The sequence below is a fragment of the Brienomyrus brachyistius genome, unplaced genomic scaffold (genome assembly GCF_023856365.1).
Source record: "Brienomyrus brachyistius isolate T26 unplaced genomic scaffold, BBRACH_0.4 scaffold36, whole genome shotgun sequence".
Taxonomy (NCBI): domain Eukaryota; kingdom Metazoa; phylum Chordata; class Actinopteri; order Osteoglossiformes; family Mormyridae; genus Brienomyrus; species Brienomyrus brachyistius.
In genome coordinates, this window is record NW_026042311.1 from 2,225,278 (window position 1) to 2,244,843 (window position 19,566).

Here is a 19,566-nt window from a genome sequence, read left to right on the forward strand (position 1 = left end):
CCCTGCCGCAGACACTCTCACAAACACATACACTATCAGACACGCACCCTGCCGCAGACACTCTCACACACGCATACCCTGCCGCAGACACTCTCACACACGCGTACCCTGCCGCAGACACTCTCACACACGCGTACCCTGCCGCAGACACTCTCACACACGCACCCTGCCGCAGACACTCTCACACACGCGTACCCTGCCGCAGACACTCTCACACACGCACCCTGCCGCAGACACTCTCACACACGCGTACACTGTCGCAGACACTCTCACACACGCGTACCCTGTCGCAGACAGTCTCTCACACACGCACCCTGCCGCAGACACTCTCACACACGCGTACCCTGCCGCAGACACTCTCACACACGCCTACCCTGTCGCAGACAGTCTCACACACACGCACCCTGCCGCAGACACTCTCACACACGCACCCTGCCGCAGACACTCTCACACACGCGTACCCTGCCGCAGACACTCTCACACACGCGTACCCTGCCGCAGACACTCTCACACACGCGTACTCTGCCGCAGACACTCTCACAGACACGTACCCTGCCGCAGATACTCTCACACACGCGTACCCTGCCGCAGACACTCTCACAAACACATACACTATCAGACACGCACCCTGCCGCAGACACTCTCACACACGCATACCCTGCCGCAGACACTCTCACACACGCGTACCCTGCCGCAGACACTCTCACACACGCCTACCCTGACGCAGACAGTCTCACACACACGCACCCTGCCGCAGACACTCTCACACACGCACCCTGCCGCAGACACTCTCACACACGCGTACCCTGCCGCAGACACTCTCACACACGCGTACCCTGCCGCAGACACTCTCACACACGCGTACTCTGCCGCAGACACTCTCACAGACACGTACCCTGCCGCAGATACTCTCACACACGCGTACCCTGCCGCAGACACTCTCACAAACACATACACTATCAGACACGCACCCTGCCGCAGACACTCTCACACACGCATACCCTGCCGCAGACACTCTCACACACGCGTACCCTGCCGCAGACACTCTCACACACGCGTACCCTGCCGCAGACACTCTCACACACGCACCCTGCCGCAGACACTCTCACACACGCGTACCCTGCCGCAGACACTCTCACACACGCACCCTGCCGCAGACACTCTCACACACGCGTACACTGTCGCAGACACTCTCACACACGCGTACCCTGTCGCAGACAGTCTCTCACACACGCACCCTGCCGCAGACACTCTCACACACGCGTACCCTGCCGCAGACACTCTCACACACGCCTACCCTGTCGCAGACAGTCTCACACACACGCACCCTGCCGCAGACACTCTCACACACGCACCCTGCCGCAGACACTCTCACACACGCGTACCCTGCCGCAGACACTCTCACACACGCGTACCCTGCCGCAGACACTCTCACACACGCGTACTCTGCCGCAGACACTCTCACAGACACGTACCCTGCCGCAGATACTCTCACACACGGGTACCCTGCCGCAGACACTCTCACAAACACATACACTATCAGACACGCACCCTGCCGCAGACACTCTCACACACGCATACCCTGCCGCAGACACTCTCACACACGCGTACCCTGCCGCAGACACTCTCACACACGCGTACCCTGCCGCAGACACTCTCACACACGCACCCTGCCGCAGACACTCTCACACACGCGTACCCTGCCGCAGACACTCTCACACACGCACCCTGCCGCAGACACTCTCACACACGCGTACCCTGCCGCAGACACTCTCACACACGCGTACACTGCCGCAGACACTCTCACACACGCGTACACTGTCGCAGACACTCTCACACACGCGTACCCTGCCGCAGACAGTCTCACACACGCACCCTGCCGCAGACACTCTCACACACGCGTACCCTGCCGCAGACACTCTCACACACGCACCCTGCCGCAGACACTCTCACACACGCGTACCCTGCCGCAGACACTCTCACACACGCGTACCCTGCCGCAGACACTCTCACACACGCACCCTGCCGCAGACACTCTCACACACGCGTACCCTGCCGCAGACACTCTTACACGCGTACCCTGCCGCAGACACTCTCACACACGCGTACCCTGCCGCAGACACTCTCACACACGCGTACACTGCCGCAGACACTCTCACACACGCGTACCCTGCCGCAGACACTCTCACACACGCGTACCCTGCCGCAGACACTCTCACACACGCGTACCCTGCCGCAGACACTCTCACACACGCGTACCCTGCCGCAGACACTCTCACACACGCGTACACTGCCGCAGACACTCTCACACACGAGTACCCTGCCGCAGACACTCTCACACACGCGTACACTGTCGCAGACACTCTCACACACGCGTACCCTGTCGCAGACAGTCTCTCACACACGCACCCTGCCGCAGACACTCTCACACACGCGTACCCTGCCGCAGACACTCTCACACACGCCTACCCTGTCGCAGACAGTCTCACACACACGCACCCTGCCGCAGACACTCTCACACACGCACCCTGCCGCAGACACTCTCACACACGCGTACCCTGCCGCAGACACTCTCACACACGCGTACCCTGCCGCAGACACTCTCACACACGCGTACTCTGCCGCAGACACTCTCACAGACACGTACCCTGCCGCAGATACTCTCACACACGCGTACCCTGCCGCAGACACTCTCACAAACACATACACTATCAGGCACGCACCCTGCCGCAGACACTCTCACACACGCATACCCTGCCGCAGACACTCTCACACACGCGTACCCTGCCGCAGACACTCTCACACACGCGTACCCTGCCGCAGACACTCTCACACACGCACCCTGCCGCAGACACTCTCACACACGCGTACCCTGCCGCAGACACTCTCACACACGCACCCTGCCGCAGACACTCTCACACACGCGTACACTGTCGCAGACACTCTCACACACGCGTACCCTGTCGCAGACAGTCTCTCACACACGCACCCTGCCGCAGACACTCTCACACACGCGTACCCTGCCGCAGACACTCTCACACACGCCTACCCTGTCGCAGACAGTCTCACACACACGCACCCTGCCGCAGACACTCTCACACACGCACCCTGCCGCAGACACTCTCACACACGCGTACCCTGCCGCAGACACTCTCACACACGCGTACCCTGCCGCAGACACTCTCACACACGCGTACTCTGCCGCAGACACTCTCACAGACACGTACCCTGCCGCAGATACTCTCACACACGCGTACCCTGCCGCAGACACTCTCACAAACACATACACTATCAGACACGCACCCTGCCGCAGACACTCTCACACACGCATACCCTGCCGCAGACACTCTCACACACGCGTACCCTGCCGCAGACACTCTCACACACGCCTACCCTGTCGCAGACAGTCTCACACACACGCACCCTGCCGCAGACACTCTCACACACGCACCCTGCCGCAGACACTCTCACACACGCACCCTGCCGCAGACACTCTCACACACGCGTACCCTGCCGCAGACACTCTTACACGCGTACCCTGCCGCAGACACTCTCACACACGCGTACCCTGCCGCAGACACTCTCACACACGCGTACCCTGCCGCAGACACTCTCACACACGCGTACCCTGCCGCAGACACTCTCACACACGCGTACACTGTCGCAGACACTCTCACACACGCGTACCCTGTCGCAGACAGTCTCTCACACACGCACCCTGCCGCAGACACTCTCACACACGCGTACCCTGCCGCAGACACTCTCACACACGCGTACACTGTCGCAGACACTCTCACACACGCGTACCCTGTCGCAGACAGTCTCTCACACACGCACCCTGCCGCAGACACTCTCACACACGCGTACCCTGCCGCAGACACTCTCACACACGCACCCTGCCGCAGACACTCTCACACACGCGTACCCTGCCGCAGACACTCTCACACACGCGTACCCTGCCGCAGACACTCTCACACACGCGTACTCTGCCGCAGACACTCTCACAGACACGTACCCTGCCGCAGATACTCTCACACACGCGTACCCTGCCGCAGACACTCTCACAAACACATACACTATCAGACACGCACCCTGCCGCAGACACTCTCACACACGCATACCCTGCCGCAGACACTCTCACACACGCGTACCCTGCCGCAGACACTCTCACACACGCGTACCCTGCCGCAGACACTCTCACACACGCACCCTGCCGCAGACACTCTCACACACGCGTACCCTGCCGCAGACACTCTCACACACGCACCCTGCCGCAGACACTCTCACACACGCGTACACTGTCGCAGACACTCTCACACACGCGTACCCTGTCGCAGACAGTCTCTCACACACGCACCCTGCCGCAGACACTCTCACACACGCGTACCCTGCCGCAGACACTCTCACACACGCCTACCCTGTCGCAGACAGTCTCACACACACGCACCCTGCCGCAGACACTCTCACACACGCACCCTGCCGCAGACACTCTCACACACGCGTACCCTGCCGCAGACACTCTCACACACGCGTACCCTGCCGCAGACACTCTCACACACGCGTACTCTGCCGCAGACACTCTCACAGACACGTACCCTGCCGCAGATACTCTCACACACGCGTACCCTGCCGCAGACACTCTCACAAACACATACACTATCAGACACGCACCCTGCCGCAGACACTCTCACACACGCATACCCTGCCGCAGACACTCTCACACACGCGTACCCTGCCGCAGACACTCTCACACACGCCTACCCTGACGCAGACAGTCTCACACACACGCACCCTGCCGCAGACACTCTCACACACGCACCCTGCCGCAGACACTCTCACACACGCGTACCCTGCCGCAGACACTCTCACACACGCGTACCCTGCCGCAGACACTCTCACACACGCGTACTCTGCCGCAGACACTCTCACAGACACGTACCCTGCCGCAGATACTCTCACACACGCGTACCCTGCCGCAGACACTCTCACAAACACATACACTATCAGACACGCACCCTGCCGCAGACACTCTCACACACGCATACCCTGCCGCAGACACTCTCACACACGCGTACCCTGCCGCAGACACTCTCACACACGCGTACCCTGCCGCAGACACTCTCACACACGCACCCTGCCGCAGACACTCTCACACACGCGTACCCTGCCGCAGACACTCTCACACACGCACCCTGCCGCAGACACTCTCACACACGCGTACACTGTCGCAGACACTCTCACACACGCGTACCCTGTCGCAGACAGTCTCTCACACACGCACCCTGCCGCAGACACTCTCACACACGCGTACCCTGCCGCAGACACTCTCACACACGCCTACCCTGTCGCAGACAGTCTCACACACACGCACCCTGCCGCAGACACTCTCACACACGCACCCTGCCGCAGACACTCTCACACACGCGTACCCTGCCGCAGACACTCTCACACACGCGTACCCTGCCGCAGACACTCTCACACACGCGTACTCTGCCGCAGACACTCTCACAGACACGTACCCTGCCGCAGATACTCTCACACACGGGTACCCTGCCGCAGACACTCTCACAAACACATACACTATCAGACACGCACCCTGCCGCAGACACTCTCACACACGCATACCCTGCCGCAGACACTCTCACACACGCGTACCCTGCCGCAGACACTCTCACACACGCGTACCCTGCCGCAGACACTCTCACACACGCACCCTGCCGCAGACACTCTCACACACGCGTACCCTGCCGCAGACACTCTCACACACGCACCCTGCCGCAGACACTCTCACACACGCGTACCCTGCCGCAGACACTCTCACACACGCGTACACTGCCGCAGACACTCTCACACACGCGTACACTGTCGCAGACACTCTCACACACGCGTACCCTGTCGCAGACAGTCTCACACACGCACCCTGCCGCAGACACTCTCACACACGCGTACCCTGCCGCAGACACTCTCACACACGCACCCTGCCGCAGACACTCTCACACACGCGTACCCTGCCGCAGACACTCTCACACACGCGTACCCTGCCGCAGACACTCTCACACACGCACCCTGCCGCAGACACTCTCACACACGCGTACCCTGCCGCAGACACTCTTACACGCGTACCCTGCCGCAGACACTCTCACACACGCGTACCCTGCCGCAGACACTCTCACACACGCGTACACTGCCGCAGACACTCTCACACACGCGTACCCTGCCGCAGACACTCTCACACACGCGTACCCTGCCGCAGACACTCTCACACACGCGTACCCTGCCGCAGACACTCTCACACACGCGTACCCTGCCGCAGACACTCTCACACACGCGTACACTGCCGCAGACACTCTCACACACGAGTACCCTGCCGCAGACACTCTCACACACGCGTACACTGTCGCAGACACTCTCACACACGCGTACCCTGTCGCAGACAGTCTCTCACACACGCACCCTGCCGCAGACACTCTCACACACGCGTACCCTGCCGCAGACACTCTCACACACGCCTACCCTGTCGCAGACAGTCTCACACACACGCACCCTGCCGCAGACACTCTCACACACGCACCCTGCCGCAGACACTCTCACACACGCGTACCCTGCCGCAGACACTCTCACACACGCGTACCCTGCCGCAGACACTCTCACACACGCGTACTCTGCCGCAGACACTCTCACAGACACGTACCCTGCCGCAGATACTCTCACACACGCGTACCCTGCCGCAGACACTCTCACAAACACATACACTATCAGGCACGCACCCTGCCGCAGACACTCTCACACACGCATACCCTGCCGCAGACACTCTCACACACGCGTACCCTGCCGCAGACACTCTCACACACGCGTACCCTGCCGCAGACACTCTCACACACGCACCCTGCCGCAGACACTCTCACACACGCGTACCCTGCCGCAGACACTCTCACACACGCACCCTGCCGCAGACACTCTCACACACGCGTACACTGTCGCAGACACTCTCACACACGCGTACCCTGTCGCAGACAGTCTCTCACACACGCACCCTGCCGCAGACACTCTCACACACGCGTACCCTGCCGCAGACACTCTCACACACGCCTACCCTGTCGCAGACAGTCTCACACACACGCACCCTGCCGCAGACACTCTCACACACGCACCCTGCCGCAGACACTCTCACACACGCGTACCCTGCCGCAGACACTCTCACACACGCGTACCCTGCCGCAGACACTCTCACACACGCGTACTCTGCCGCAGACACTCTCACAGACACGTACCCTGCCGCAGATACTCTCACACACGCGTACCCTGCCGCAGACACTCTCACAAACACATACACTATCAGACACGCACCCTGCCGCAGACACTCTCACACACGCATACCCTGCCGCAGACACTCTCACACACGCGTACCCTGCCGCAGACACTCTCACACACGCCTACCCTGTCGCAGACAGTCTCACACACACGCACCCTGCCGCAGACACTCTCACACACGCACCCTGCCGCAGACACTCTCACACACGCACCCTGCCGCAGACACTCTCACACACGCGTACCCTGCCGCAGACACTCTTACACGCGTACCCTGCCGCAGACACTCTCACACACGCGTACCCTGCCGCAGACACTCTCACACACGCGTACACTGCCGCAGACACTCTCACACACGCGTACCCTGCCGCAGACACTCTCACACACGCGTACCCTGCCGCAGACACTCTCACACACGCGTACCCTGCCGCAGACACTCTCACACACGCGTACACTGCCGCAGACACTCTCACACACGAGTACCCTGCCGCAGACACTCTCACACACGCGTACACTGTCGCAGACACTCTCACACACGCGTACCCTGTCGCAGACAGTCTCTCACACACGCACCCTGCCGCAGACACTCTCACACACGCGTACCCTGCCGCAGACACTCTCACACACGCCTACCCTGTCGCAGACAGTCTCACACACACGCACCCTGCCGCAGACACTCTCACACACGCACCCTGCCGCAGACACTCTCACACACGCGTACCCTGCCGCAGACACTCTCACACACGCGTACCCTGCCGCAGACACTCTCACACACGCGTACTCTGCCGCAGACACTCTCACAGACACGTACCCTGCCGCAGATACTCTCACACACGCGTACCCTGCCGCAGACACTCTCACAAACACATACACTATCAGACACGCACCCTGCCGCAGACACTCTCACACACGCATACCCTGCCGCAGACACTCTCACACACGCGTACCCTGCCGCAGACACTCTCACACACGCGTACCCTGCCGCAGACACTCTCACACACGCACCCTGCCGCAGACACTCTCACACACGCGTACCCTGCCGCAGACACTCTCACACACGCACCCTGCCGCAGACACTCTCACACACGCGTACACTGTCGCAGACACTCTCACACACGCGTACCCTGTCGCAGACAGTCTCTCACACACGCACCCTGCCGCAGACACTCTCACACACGCGTACCCTGCCGCAGACACTCTCACACACGCCTACCCTGTCGCAGACAGTCTCACACACACGCACCCTGCCGCAGACACTCTCACACACGCACCCTGCCGCAGACACTCTCACACACGCGTACCCTGCCGCAGACACTCTCACACACGCGTACCCTGCCGCAGACACTCTCACACACGCGTACTCTGCCGCAGACACTCTCACAGACACGTACCCTGCCGCAGATACTCTCACACACGCGTACCCTGCCGCAGACACTCTCACAAACACATACACTATCAGACACGCACCCTGCCGCAGACACTCTCACACACGCATACCCTGCCGCAGACACTCTCACACACGCGTACCCTGCCGCAGACACTCTCACACACGCCTACCCTGTCGCAGACAGTCTCACACACACGCACCCTGCCGCAGACACTCTCACACACGCACCCTGCCGCAGACACTCTCACACACGCGTACCCTGCCGCAGACACTCTCACACACGCGTACCCTGCCGCAGACACTCTCACACACGCGTACTCTGCCGCAGACACTCTCACAGACACGTACCCTGCCGCAGATACTCTCACACACGCGTACCCTGCCGCAGACACTCTCACAAACACATACACTATCAGACACGCACCCTGCCGCAGACACTCTCACACACGCATACCCTGCCGCAGACACTCTCACACACGCGTACCCTGCCGCAGACACTCTCACACACGCGTACCCTGCCGCAGACACTCTCACACACGCACCCTGCCGCAGACACTCTCACACACGCGTACCCTGCCGCAGACACTCTCACACACGCACCCTGCCGCAGACACTCTCACACACGCGTACACTGTCGCAGACACTCTCACACACGCGTACCCTGTCGCAGACAGTCTCTCACACACGCACCCTGCCGCAGACACTCTCACACACGCGTACCCTGCCGCAGACACTCTCACACACGCCTACCCTGTCGCAGACAGTCTCACACACACGCACCCTGCCGCAGACACTCTCACACACGCACCCTGCCGCAGACACTCTCACACACGCGTACCCTGCCGCAGACACTCTCACACACGCGTACCCTGCCGCAGACACTCTCACACACGCGTACTCTGCCGCAGACACTCTCACAGACACGTACCCTGCCGCAGATACTCTCACACACGCGTACCCTGCCGCAGACACTCTCACAAACACATACACTATCAGACACGCACCCTGCCGCAGACACTCTCACACACGCATACCCTGCCGCAGACACTCTCACACACGCGTACCCTGCCGCAGACACTCTCACACACGCGTACCCTGCCGCAGACACTCTCACACACGCACCCTGCCGCAGACACTCTCACACACGCGTACCCTGCCGCAGACACTCTCACACACGCACCCTGCCGCAGACACTCTCACACACGCGTACCCTGCCGCAGACACTCTCACACACGCGTACACTGCCGCAGACACTCTCACACACGCGTACACTGTCGCAGACACTCACACACGCGTACCCTGTCGCAGACAGTCTCACACACGCACCCTGCCGCAGACACTCTCACACACGCGTACCCTGCCGCAGACACTCTCACACACGCACCCTGCCGCAGACACTCTCACACACGCGTACCCTGCCGCAGACACTCTCACACACGCGTACCCTGCCGCAGACACTCTCACACACGCACCCTGCCGCAGACACTCTCACACACGCGTACCCTGCCGCAGACACTCTTACACGCGTACCCTGCCGCAGACACTCTCACACACGCGTATCCTGTCGCAGACACTCACACACGCGTACCCTGCCGCAGACACTCTCACACTCACGTACCCTGTCGCAGACACTCTCACACACGCGTACCCTGTCGCAGACACTCACACACGCGTACCCTGCCGCAGACACTCTCACACACACGTACCCTGTCGCAGACACTCTCACACACACGTACCCTGTCGCAGACACTCTCACACACACGTACCCTGCCGCAGACACTCTCACACACGCGTACCCTGCCGCAGACACTCTCACACATGCGTACCCTGCCGCAGACACTCTCACACACGCACCCTGCCGCAGACACTCTCACACACGTACCCTGCCGCAGACACTCTCACACACGTACCCTGCCGCAGACACTCTCACACACGCATACCCTGCCGCAGACACTCTCACACACGCGTATCCTGTTGCAGACACTCACACACGCGTACCCTGCCGCAGACACTCTCACACACACGTATCCTGTTGCAGACACTCACACACGCGAACCCTGCCGCAGATACTCTCACACACGCGTACCCTGCTACAGACACTCTCACACACGCGTATCCTGTCGCAGACACTCACACATGCGTACCCTGCCGCAGACACTCTCACACACGTGTATCCTGTTGCAGACACTCACACACGCGTACCCTGCCGCAGATACTCTCACACACGCGTACCCTGCCACAGACACTCTCACACACGCGTATCCTGTCGCAGACACTCACACACGCGTACCCTGCCGCAGACACTCTCACATACGCGTACCCTGCTGCAGACACTCTCACACACGAGTACACTGTCGCAGACACTCTCACACACACGTACACTGTCGCAGACACTCTCACACACACGTACCCTGCCGCAGACACTCTCACACACGTGTACCCTGCCGCAGACACTCTCACACACGCGTACCCTGCCACAGACACTCTCACACATGCGTACCCTGCCACAGACACTCTCACACACGCGTACCCTGCCAGACACTCTTACACACACATATCCTGCCGCAGACACACGGCAAGCGACAAACGGGACCAAACTGTTTGTCCGTTATAAGCGAAATTCCATTATATGTGAGTCCGCTATATCCAATGCTTTTTCTGAATGTTCTTTAAGACGCACGGCCAGCGGACCTCGTCTGTTATAGACGATATTCCGTTATAAGCGAGTCCATTATAACGGGATTATACTGCACCTCCAACTCCACCTAGCAGACATACCTATGAGGGGATTGAGGTATGGATTGATTCTGATTGTGCTTGGACTAAACACTCCGGGATTCAATTACATCGTCCACCGTGACTCACCCACATTACTGTTGTGCCACAGGTGAACTGCACAAACATGTTTTTTCACTGATCACTTATATAACTTGTTTCTCACAGAAAGAGCTAGAACACCTATCTTGCCTTTCCCAGCGGAAAGGGAGGCTTATCGTTTCTCTCCCAGGGGAAAAGGGAAAGCCTTGCCTAAAATGCTTCGCAACCACAAGCGCAAACAGCCTCACCTGGACAGGAATTGGAGAATAAAGAGCACATTCCCTGAGGGAGGGGTGAGCCTGGCCAGCTCGCCCCCTGCCCGCACGTGTACTGCTCCAGATTTAGTATTAAGGGGGAGAGCTCAGCACTGACCGGAGATCAGCCGTGGGACGGAACGCGCATCACCCGGCACTTCTCAGGAATCACGTGTTGGTCTCCTGCCAGGACTGAAAGGGGCTCCCCGGTCCGTGTGTGAAGGTGGGTGATTATAGTACGTCCGAGTGTAGATGGCTTATGGCTACTTTTTCATTTTATTAATTAATGGGATTACCTATGAATGCTTATGAAATATATCATCATTTTGTGTATAATTTAATAAATATTTCTGAGCGGACCAAAGCGAACCTGTTTGTTCCTTCAACAGCCCTATATCCCCCTCTCACATTAAAACAATATTCTAGTTGGGGTCTTACCAAGGAATTGTATAATCGTAGCATCACCTTATTTAACTTAAAGTCCACGCACCTAGAGATGTAACCCAACATCCTACTGGCCTTTTTAATTGCTTCCCCACACTGGTGAGAGTGGGACATGGAAGCATCAACATTCACACCGAGGTCTTTCTCATAATCAGCTACCTTTATTTCAGAGGAACCCATAAAATATCTGTACTTTATATTTCTGCTCTCTGCATGGATTACATGGATTTATCTACGTTAAATTTAATCTGTCAGGTATCAGTCCAGTCGCTAATTAAATCAAAATCCCATTGTAGCCTCTACGCTGCTAGATCAGTATTTGCTACATCATTCACCTTGGTGTCATCTGCAAATTTAACTAGTTTACTGTAGGTATTGGTGTCAATATCATTAATGTAAAATAGGAACAACAGTGGTCCTAAAATTGAACCCTGCAGTACCCCACTATGAACGCAGGCCCACTTTGTGCCTCTAATAACTACTCGCTACTTCCTGTCTGTTAACCAGTTCTCAATCCAAGTTGCTACAGTTCCTAAAATCCCTGCAGCTTTGAGCTTAAGCAAGAGCCGTTTGAGGGGGACAATATCAAAGGCCTTCTGCAAATCTAAGTACATTTGTGACCAATTTCTATTTTTGCCTCCTCAAAGAACTCAAGTAGATTAGTTAAACAGGATCTACTTCTCCTAAATCCAGGTTGGCTACCCCTCAGAATGTTATTTGTATCCAGGTTATTTGTATCCATAACTTTTCCAGTTATGCAAGTTAAAGTAATTGGCCTATAGTTTGCTGGATTACATCTATCCCCTTTTTTGAATATGGGTGTTATATTAGCATACTTCCAATCAGAAGGTACCATACGTGCAAATAAGGATTTCGGAAACAGTAAAGTTAAAGGTTGGCTAATAATATCCCTCATCTCTTTTAAAACTATAGGTAAGATGCCACCAGGACCCTGTGATTTATTTATTTTGAGCTTAGCTAGGCTTTGTACCACATCAGCCTCAGTTATACATACATTCCCTCCGCAATTATTGGCTCCCCTTTGTACAAGGGGCAAGAAAAAATCCACCTTCTGGTGAAGGTGCTTCATCTCACACGGAAAAAAATTGAAAAATCCAACTTTTAACTGAAATCAATTTATTTGAAGAAAAATCAAATCCTTCATCAGGAAATAATTATTTTTAACAAAAACACATGAGCCAGGATTATTGGCAGCCCTGCAAATTATAGTGAACACAATGTAACTGAAGTATGTTTCCCATGTAAATTATACAACTTTGAGTTGATTGGAGTGAATAGGAACCTTCAAGCTGTAATCCATGACTTCCTGAGTAACTGGGGTACAAACATGAGGAGACACAGAGGGCAAATTCCCTTAGTCATCCATCAACATGGGAAAGATAAGAGACACACAGACCAAATGAGGGAGAAGTGTGCTTACCTTCATAAGTCAGGGAATGGGGATTAAAAAATAGCTACTCGCCTTAAAATGCCCATTTCTATTGTTACGGCAATAATTAAGAAGTGGAAATCAACTGGAACTGTTAGAAACTTGCCTGAAAGAGGAGCCAAGTTTATTTTGTCCCCACATACAGTTAGGAGGATCGTAAGAGAGGCAAAACATCCCCAAGGATGACTGTTAGTTAATTACCAGACAAAGTAAAACCTTGGGGTTACCACGTCTCCGAAAAACCATCAGACTTCATGCTAACAGATTTTTTGAAAGGTATGACAGGAAGAAGCTTTTTCTGTCAGTTACTTAAAATGTTAGTGCCAGGAGTTTGCAAAACATTATACAACTTTGACTGGAATCAAATTCAATGATCTGATGAAACAAAAATGCTTTTTGGCAATAAACATTCAAGGTGGGTTTGGCGTAAAAAGAAGGATGGCTATAATGAAATGAACCTTATCCCAACTGTAAGATATGGTGGAGGTTCTGTGATGTTGTGGAGCTGTTTTTCCTCCAAAAACCCTGGAAACCTCGTTAGGGTACATGGCACTATGGGGTCCATGAAATACCAGGACATTTTATATCAAAATTTGGCTGCTGCTGCCAGGAAACAAAAACTGGGGCTTCATTGGATCTTCCAGCAGGACGGTGATCCTAAGCACATGTCCACATCAACATTAAAATGTCATCTGACCGCAGAATCAAGCTTCTGCCATGGCCATCTCAGTCCCCTGACCTGAATCCCACTGAAAACCTGTGGGCGGAGCTGAAGAGGAAGGTGCACAAGAGAGGGCCGAGGACCCTGGGTGACCTGGAGAGATTCTGTAAAGAGGAATGGTCTCAGATGCCCTGCTCTGTATTCTCCAACCTTATAAAATGTTATAGGAGACTCAGTGCTGTTATACTGGCAAAGGGAGGCTGTACAGAGTATTAAAAGCAGGGCTGCCAATAATCGTGGCACATGTGTTTTTCTTGAAAATAATTATTTCTTGATGAAGGATTTGTTTTTCTTTGAATAAATTTATTTCAATGAAAGATTGGATTTTTCTCACTTTTTCAGTGTGAGATGAAGCTGCTTCGCCAAAAGGTGGATTTTTTTCTAACCCTTTTTACAAATCTTTACAAGGGGGGCCAATAATTGTGGAGGGACTGTATATTGTTTATATACGACGCTGTATTTGTACTAAATGGTGGTAAGTTAATCATGTCCTCTACTGTGAACACCCGTGTAAAATAATCATTAAGCTCATTTACTATATCAATTTTCATTTTCGATTATAAGGCCCTTACTATCCTGCAGATGAGTGATTTCAGCTTTTAGAGCTCTTTTGGAGTTAAAATATTGGAAGAAACTTTTAATGTCATCTTTAGCCTCCAATGCAATCTTCCTTTCGACATTCCACTTAGTGAGTCAAATGTTATTTTTTAAGTCAACCTGTAGACTTAGATACTCCTGCTTTATTTTGAAATCATTAGTTATTTTCTACCTTAGTATCTCCAGCATACAGTGTTAAATACCCAGCAATACTCCACTACACACAGTTTACAGTGTGGAATACCCAGTCAGACTGACCTCAGTATCTCCAGTTTACAGTGTAAGTCCCCCAGTCCAGCAGAGAGCAGCTTCACTCCTGAGTCCTGCAGGTCATTGTCACTCAGGTCCAGCTCTCTCAGGGGTGAGGAGTTTGATCTGAGAGCTGAAGCCAGTGCCTCACAGCATTTCTCTGTGAGTTCACACCAGCACACCCTTAAGAAAATTAAACACTTTTAAATCCACTTTTTACACTGCAGCACTGTATTCAAATGAGGAGATTAGGGACCATGATATAATGGATTTTCAGAAAACAATGAAATTACTAAAAATCATTGAACAATCATCCCAATTCTGCTTGGTGTCCATTATTTTTTTGTTCATAACACGTTATGTCGGCATGTTTAACTGTAACAGTGCTCTTAACTTTGCTAACCAACACAAATGTTTTGCATGGATTACAGTATATGGTTGAATGGATGTTTCCTGCTTCACTGCTTAATTATTTCTATCATGGATCGAGGGCAGATAAGATTGTGGGATATAAGGAAGTAGGAGAAGAAAACAGAAGATGTTTGTGTTTGTTTATTATGTAACTGCTGAAAGGCATTGTGGGTTTTCTTGGTGTCCAGTTACTTTTCTGTAAAATGCATATTCTGTACTCACTGCAACTTCTCCAGTTTACAGCTGGGATCCACCAGTAGAGCAGAGAGTAGCTTCACTCCTGAGTCTCCTGGGTGATTGTAGCTCAGGTCCAGCTCTCTCAGGTGTGAGGGGTTTGACCTCAGAGCTGAAGCCAGGGAAGAACAGCCTTCTTCTGTGACTCTACAGCCTGACAGCCTGCAGAGAAAGACAGAAACTCCCCAATAAATAATATCACCTCACCATTATAATTATTAAATAAACGTGATGCTCTAATAAATAATTCAAGAATTACAGTTTAGTGTCTAAGACAAGGCAAGCTCGCCTCCTTCCTTTCCCTTAGCTAATTTCTCACTATCTCCTCTTTATAGTGTGGAATACACAGTAATACTGACCTCAGTATCTCCAGTTTACAGTGTGGAATACCCAGTAATACTGACCTCAGTACCCCCAGTTTTCGGTGTGGAATACCCAGCAATACTGGCCTCAGTATCCCCAGTTTACAGTGTGGAATACCCAGTAATACTGACCTCAGTACCCCCAGTTTACAGTGTGGAATACCCAGTAATACTGCCCTCAGTACCCCTAGTTTACAGTGTGGAATACCCAGCAATACTGACCTCATTACCCCCAGTTTACAGTGTGGAATGCCCAGTAATACCTACCACAGTATCCCAGTTTACAGTGTGGAATACCCAGCAATACTTACTGCATTACCCCTAGTTTACAGTGTGGAATAGCCAGTAATACTGACCACATTACCCCCAGTTTACAGTGTGGAATACCCAGTAATACTGACCACATTAGCCCTAGTTTACAGTGTGGAATACCCAGTAATACTGACCTCAGTATCTCCAGTATGCAGTGTAAATCCTCCAGTGCAGCAGAGAGCAGCTTCACTCCTGAATCCTCCAGGTTATTGTCACTCAGGTCCAGCTCTCTCAGGGGGGAAGAGTTTGATCTTAGAGCTGAAGTCAGCACTTCACAGTGTTTATCTATGAGATCACAGCTGTTCAGCCTGAAACAGAAAACACTTTAAGACACAGACATATACACATCCTACACATTAGTAAAATACAAAGCATTACAATAAGCATTTGTTTTCAGTATAATTAGCAGCACAGCTTACACTTCAAAATGAATTATAGTCTGCAGAGTGTTCTGTGCGTCCTGACAATCTGCTGCAGTCATATGATCATTAATTGTGAGTCAGTGCATCTTTGCTCAAAGCTACAGGTAAAAACATTAAGTACAAGCTACAGTCAAAAATCACAGAATATACAGGAATATATAGGAACACATCAACAGCATGATGGACGTGAACCTCCCATAACAGTCAGGCCAGTGCTTCCAGTGCAGTCCTTAGCCATCTTTCTGCCAGGTGTCCCTACACTCGACACGTATCACTGAAAGGAGGAGATGTGAACATTCCCAGCAGCTAATGCAGCAGCAACTGGCACTTGGATTCCTGATCCCATGAGTAAAATCCTTTTTCTCCCTGTATTGTTATACCTGGGAACATGTCAAATCACCAATTACATCTGGGTGATATGACGATATTATCGGTAATGAGCGTAATCAGACAAGTATCCCGGTGCCGATATCTGACAGTGACTAACCGGCGATTATCGTCTCTGCTGGGGAAACGCGCTTAGGCTACATACAAAGGATTCATGATTTGCTTTCAGTTCAGCTTTCTAGCCTAAGATTCTGAAGCAGTTAAAAAGAAACATTGCACAGAATTTCACAAGCATTGTTCCTTGCAGTAACCATGCGTTTGCCATTCTTGTAAGTTCAGTATTGTCACATCACCAACTCTTTGAGTCACCAGCCAGAATGTCAGCCATTCAAGTATAGCTTTCTGGTGGGAATTTTGAGCTTCTCAACTCTCTCTCTCTCTCTCTCTCTCTCTCTCTCTCAATCTTACCTATCTATCTGAATCAATCATCCATCCATCTATCTATTTTCCAAACCGCTTATTCTACTGGGTCATGGGGGGTCCGGAGCCTACCCCGGAAGCAATGGGCATGAGGCAGGGAACAACCCAGGATGGGGGGCCAGCCCATCGCAGGGCACACTCACACGCCAGTCACTCACGCATTCACTCCTACTGTACGGGCAATTTAGTAACTCCAATTAGTCTCAGCATGTCTTTGGGCTGTTGGGGGAAACTGGAGTACCCAGAGGAAACCCCACGACGACATGAGGAGAACATGCAAACTCCAGACACATGTGACTCGAACCCAGGTCCCAGAGGTATGAGGTAACAGTGCTAACCACTGCACCATCAAGCCGCCCCCTGAATCAATCAATCAATCCATCATTATTTATAAAGCGTGTTTTAACCAAAGCGTTTATAAAATGTTTTTCAAACATTTTGCGTGTTAACACTCCGACAGCGGCATCCCTGTGACTGGTGCGTGTTAACACTCCGCCAGCGGCATTCTGGGCCCGTTGTAGATGTGATCCCTGTGACTGGTGCGTGTTAACACTCCGCCGGCGGCATTCTGGGGCCGTTGTAGATGTGATCCCTGTGACTGGTGCGTGTTAACACTCCGCCGGTGGCATTCTGGGGCCGTTGTAGATGTGATCCCTGTGACCGGTGCGTGTTAACACTCCGACAGCGGCATTCTGGACCCGTTGTAGATGTGATCCCTGTGACTGGTGCGTGTTAACACTCCACCAGCGGCATTCTGGGCCCGTTGTAGATGTGATCCCTGTGATTGGTGCGTGTTAACACTCTGCCAGCGGCATTCTGGGTCCGTTGTAGATGTGATCCCTGTAACTGGTGCGTGTTAACACTCTGCCAGCGGCATTCTGGGTCCGTTGTAGATGTGATCCCTGTGACTGGTGCGTGTTAACACTCCACCAGCGCCATTCTGGGACCGTTGTAGATGTGATCCCTGTGACTGGTGCGTGTTAACACTCCGCCAGCGGCATTCTGGGCCCGTTGTAGATGTGATTCCTGTGACTGGTGCGTGTTAACACTCCACCAGCGCCATTCTGGGCCCGTTGTAGATGTGATCCCTGTGACCGGTGCGTGTTAACACTCCGCCAGCGGCATTCTAGGCCCGTTGTAGATGTGATCCCTGTGCCTGGTGCGTGTTAACACTCCGCCAGCGGCATTCTGGGCCCGTTGTAGATGTGATCCCTGTGACTGGTGCGTGTTAACACTCCGCCAGCGGTATTCTGGGCCCGTTGTAGATGTGATCCCTGTGACTGGTGCGTGTTAACACTCCGCCAGCGGCATTCTAGGCCCGTTGTAGATGTGATCCCTGCGACTGGTGCGTGTTAACACTCCGCCAGCGGCATTCTAGGCCCGTTGTAGATGTGATCCCTGTGCCTGGTGCGTGTTAACACTCCGCCAGCGGCATTCTAGGCCCGTTGTAGATGTGATCCCTGTGACTGTTGCAAGCTAACACTCCGCCAGTGGCATTCTGGGCCCGTTGTAGATGTGATCCCTGTGACTGTTGCAAGCTAACACTCCGCCAGCGGCATTCTGGGCCCGTTGTAGATGTGATCCCTGTGCCTGGTGCGTGTTAACACTCCGCCAGCGGCATTCTGGGCCCGTTGTAGATGAGATCCCTGTGACTGGTGCGTGTTAACACTCCGCCAGCGGTATTCTGGGCCCGTTGTAGATGTGATCCCTGTGACTGGTGCGTGTTAACACTCCGCCAGCGGCATTCTAGGCCCGTTGTAGATGTGATCCCTGTGACTGTTGCAAGCTAAC

General features: G+C 53.9%; 1 protein-coding gene across 4 annotated transcripts in view; it reads right to left on the bottom strand.

Moving 5' to 3' along the window:
- The window catches only part of LOC125721983 (NACHT, LRR and PYD domains-containing protein 3-like), a 64,878-nt gene that overhangs the window by 16,017 nt on the left and 29,295 nt on the right, over positions 1 to 19,566 (bottom strand). For 3 of the 4 annotated variants that reach the window (XM_048998212.1, XM_048998211.1, XM_048998213.1), the window contains 3 exons: positions 16,681 to 16,854; positions 15,861 to 16,034; positions 15,237 to 15,410 (listed from right to left, as the gene is read on the bottom strand). In XM_048998212.1, coding sequence (XP_048854169.1) covers positions 15,237 to 15,410; positions 15,861 to 16,034; positions 16,681 to 16,854 — 522 coding nt within the window. The remainder of the gene's footprint in view (positions 1 to 15,236; positions 15,411 to 15,860; positions 16,035 to 16,680; positions 16,855 to 19,566) is intronic. The other variant, XM_048998214.1, reaches the window with a different exon arrangement.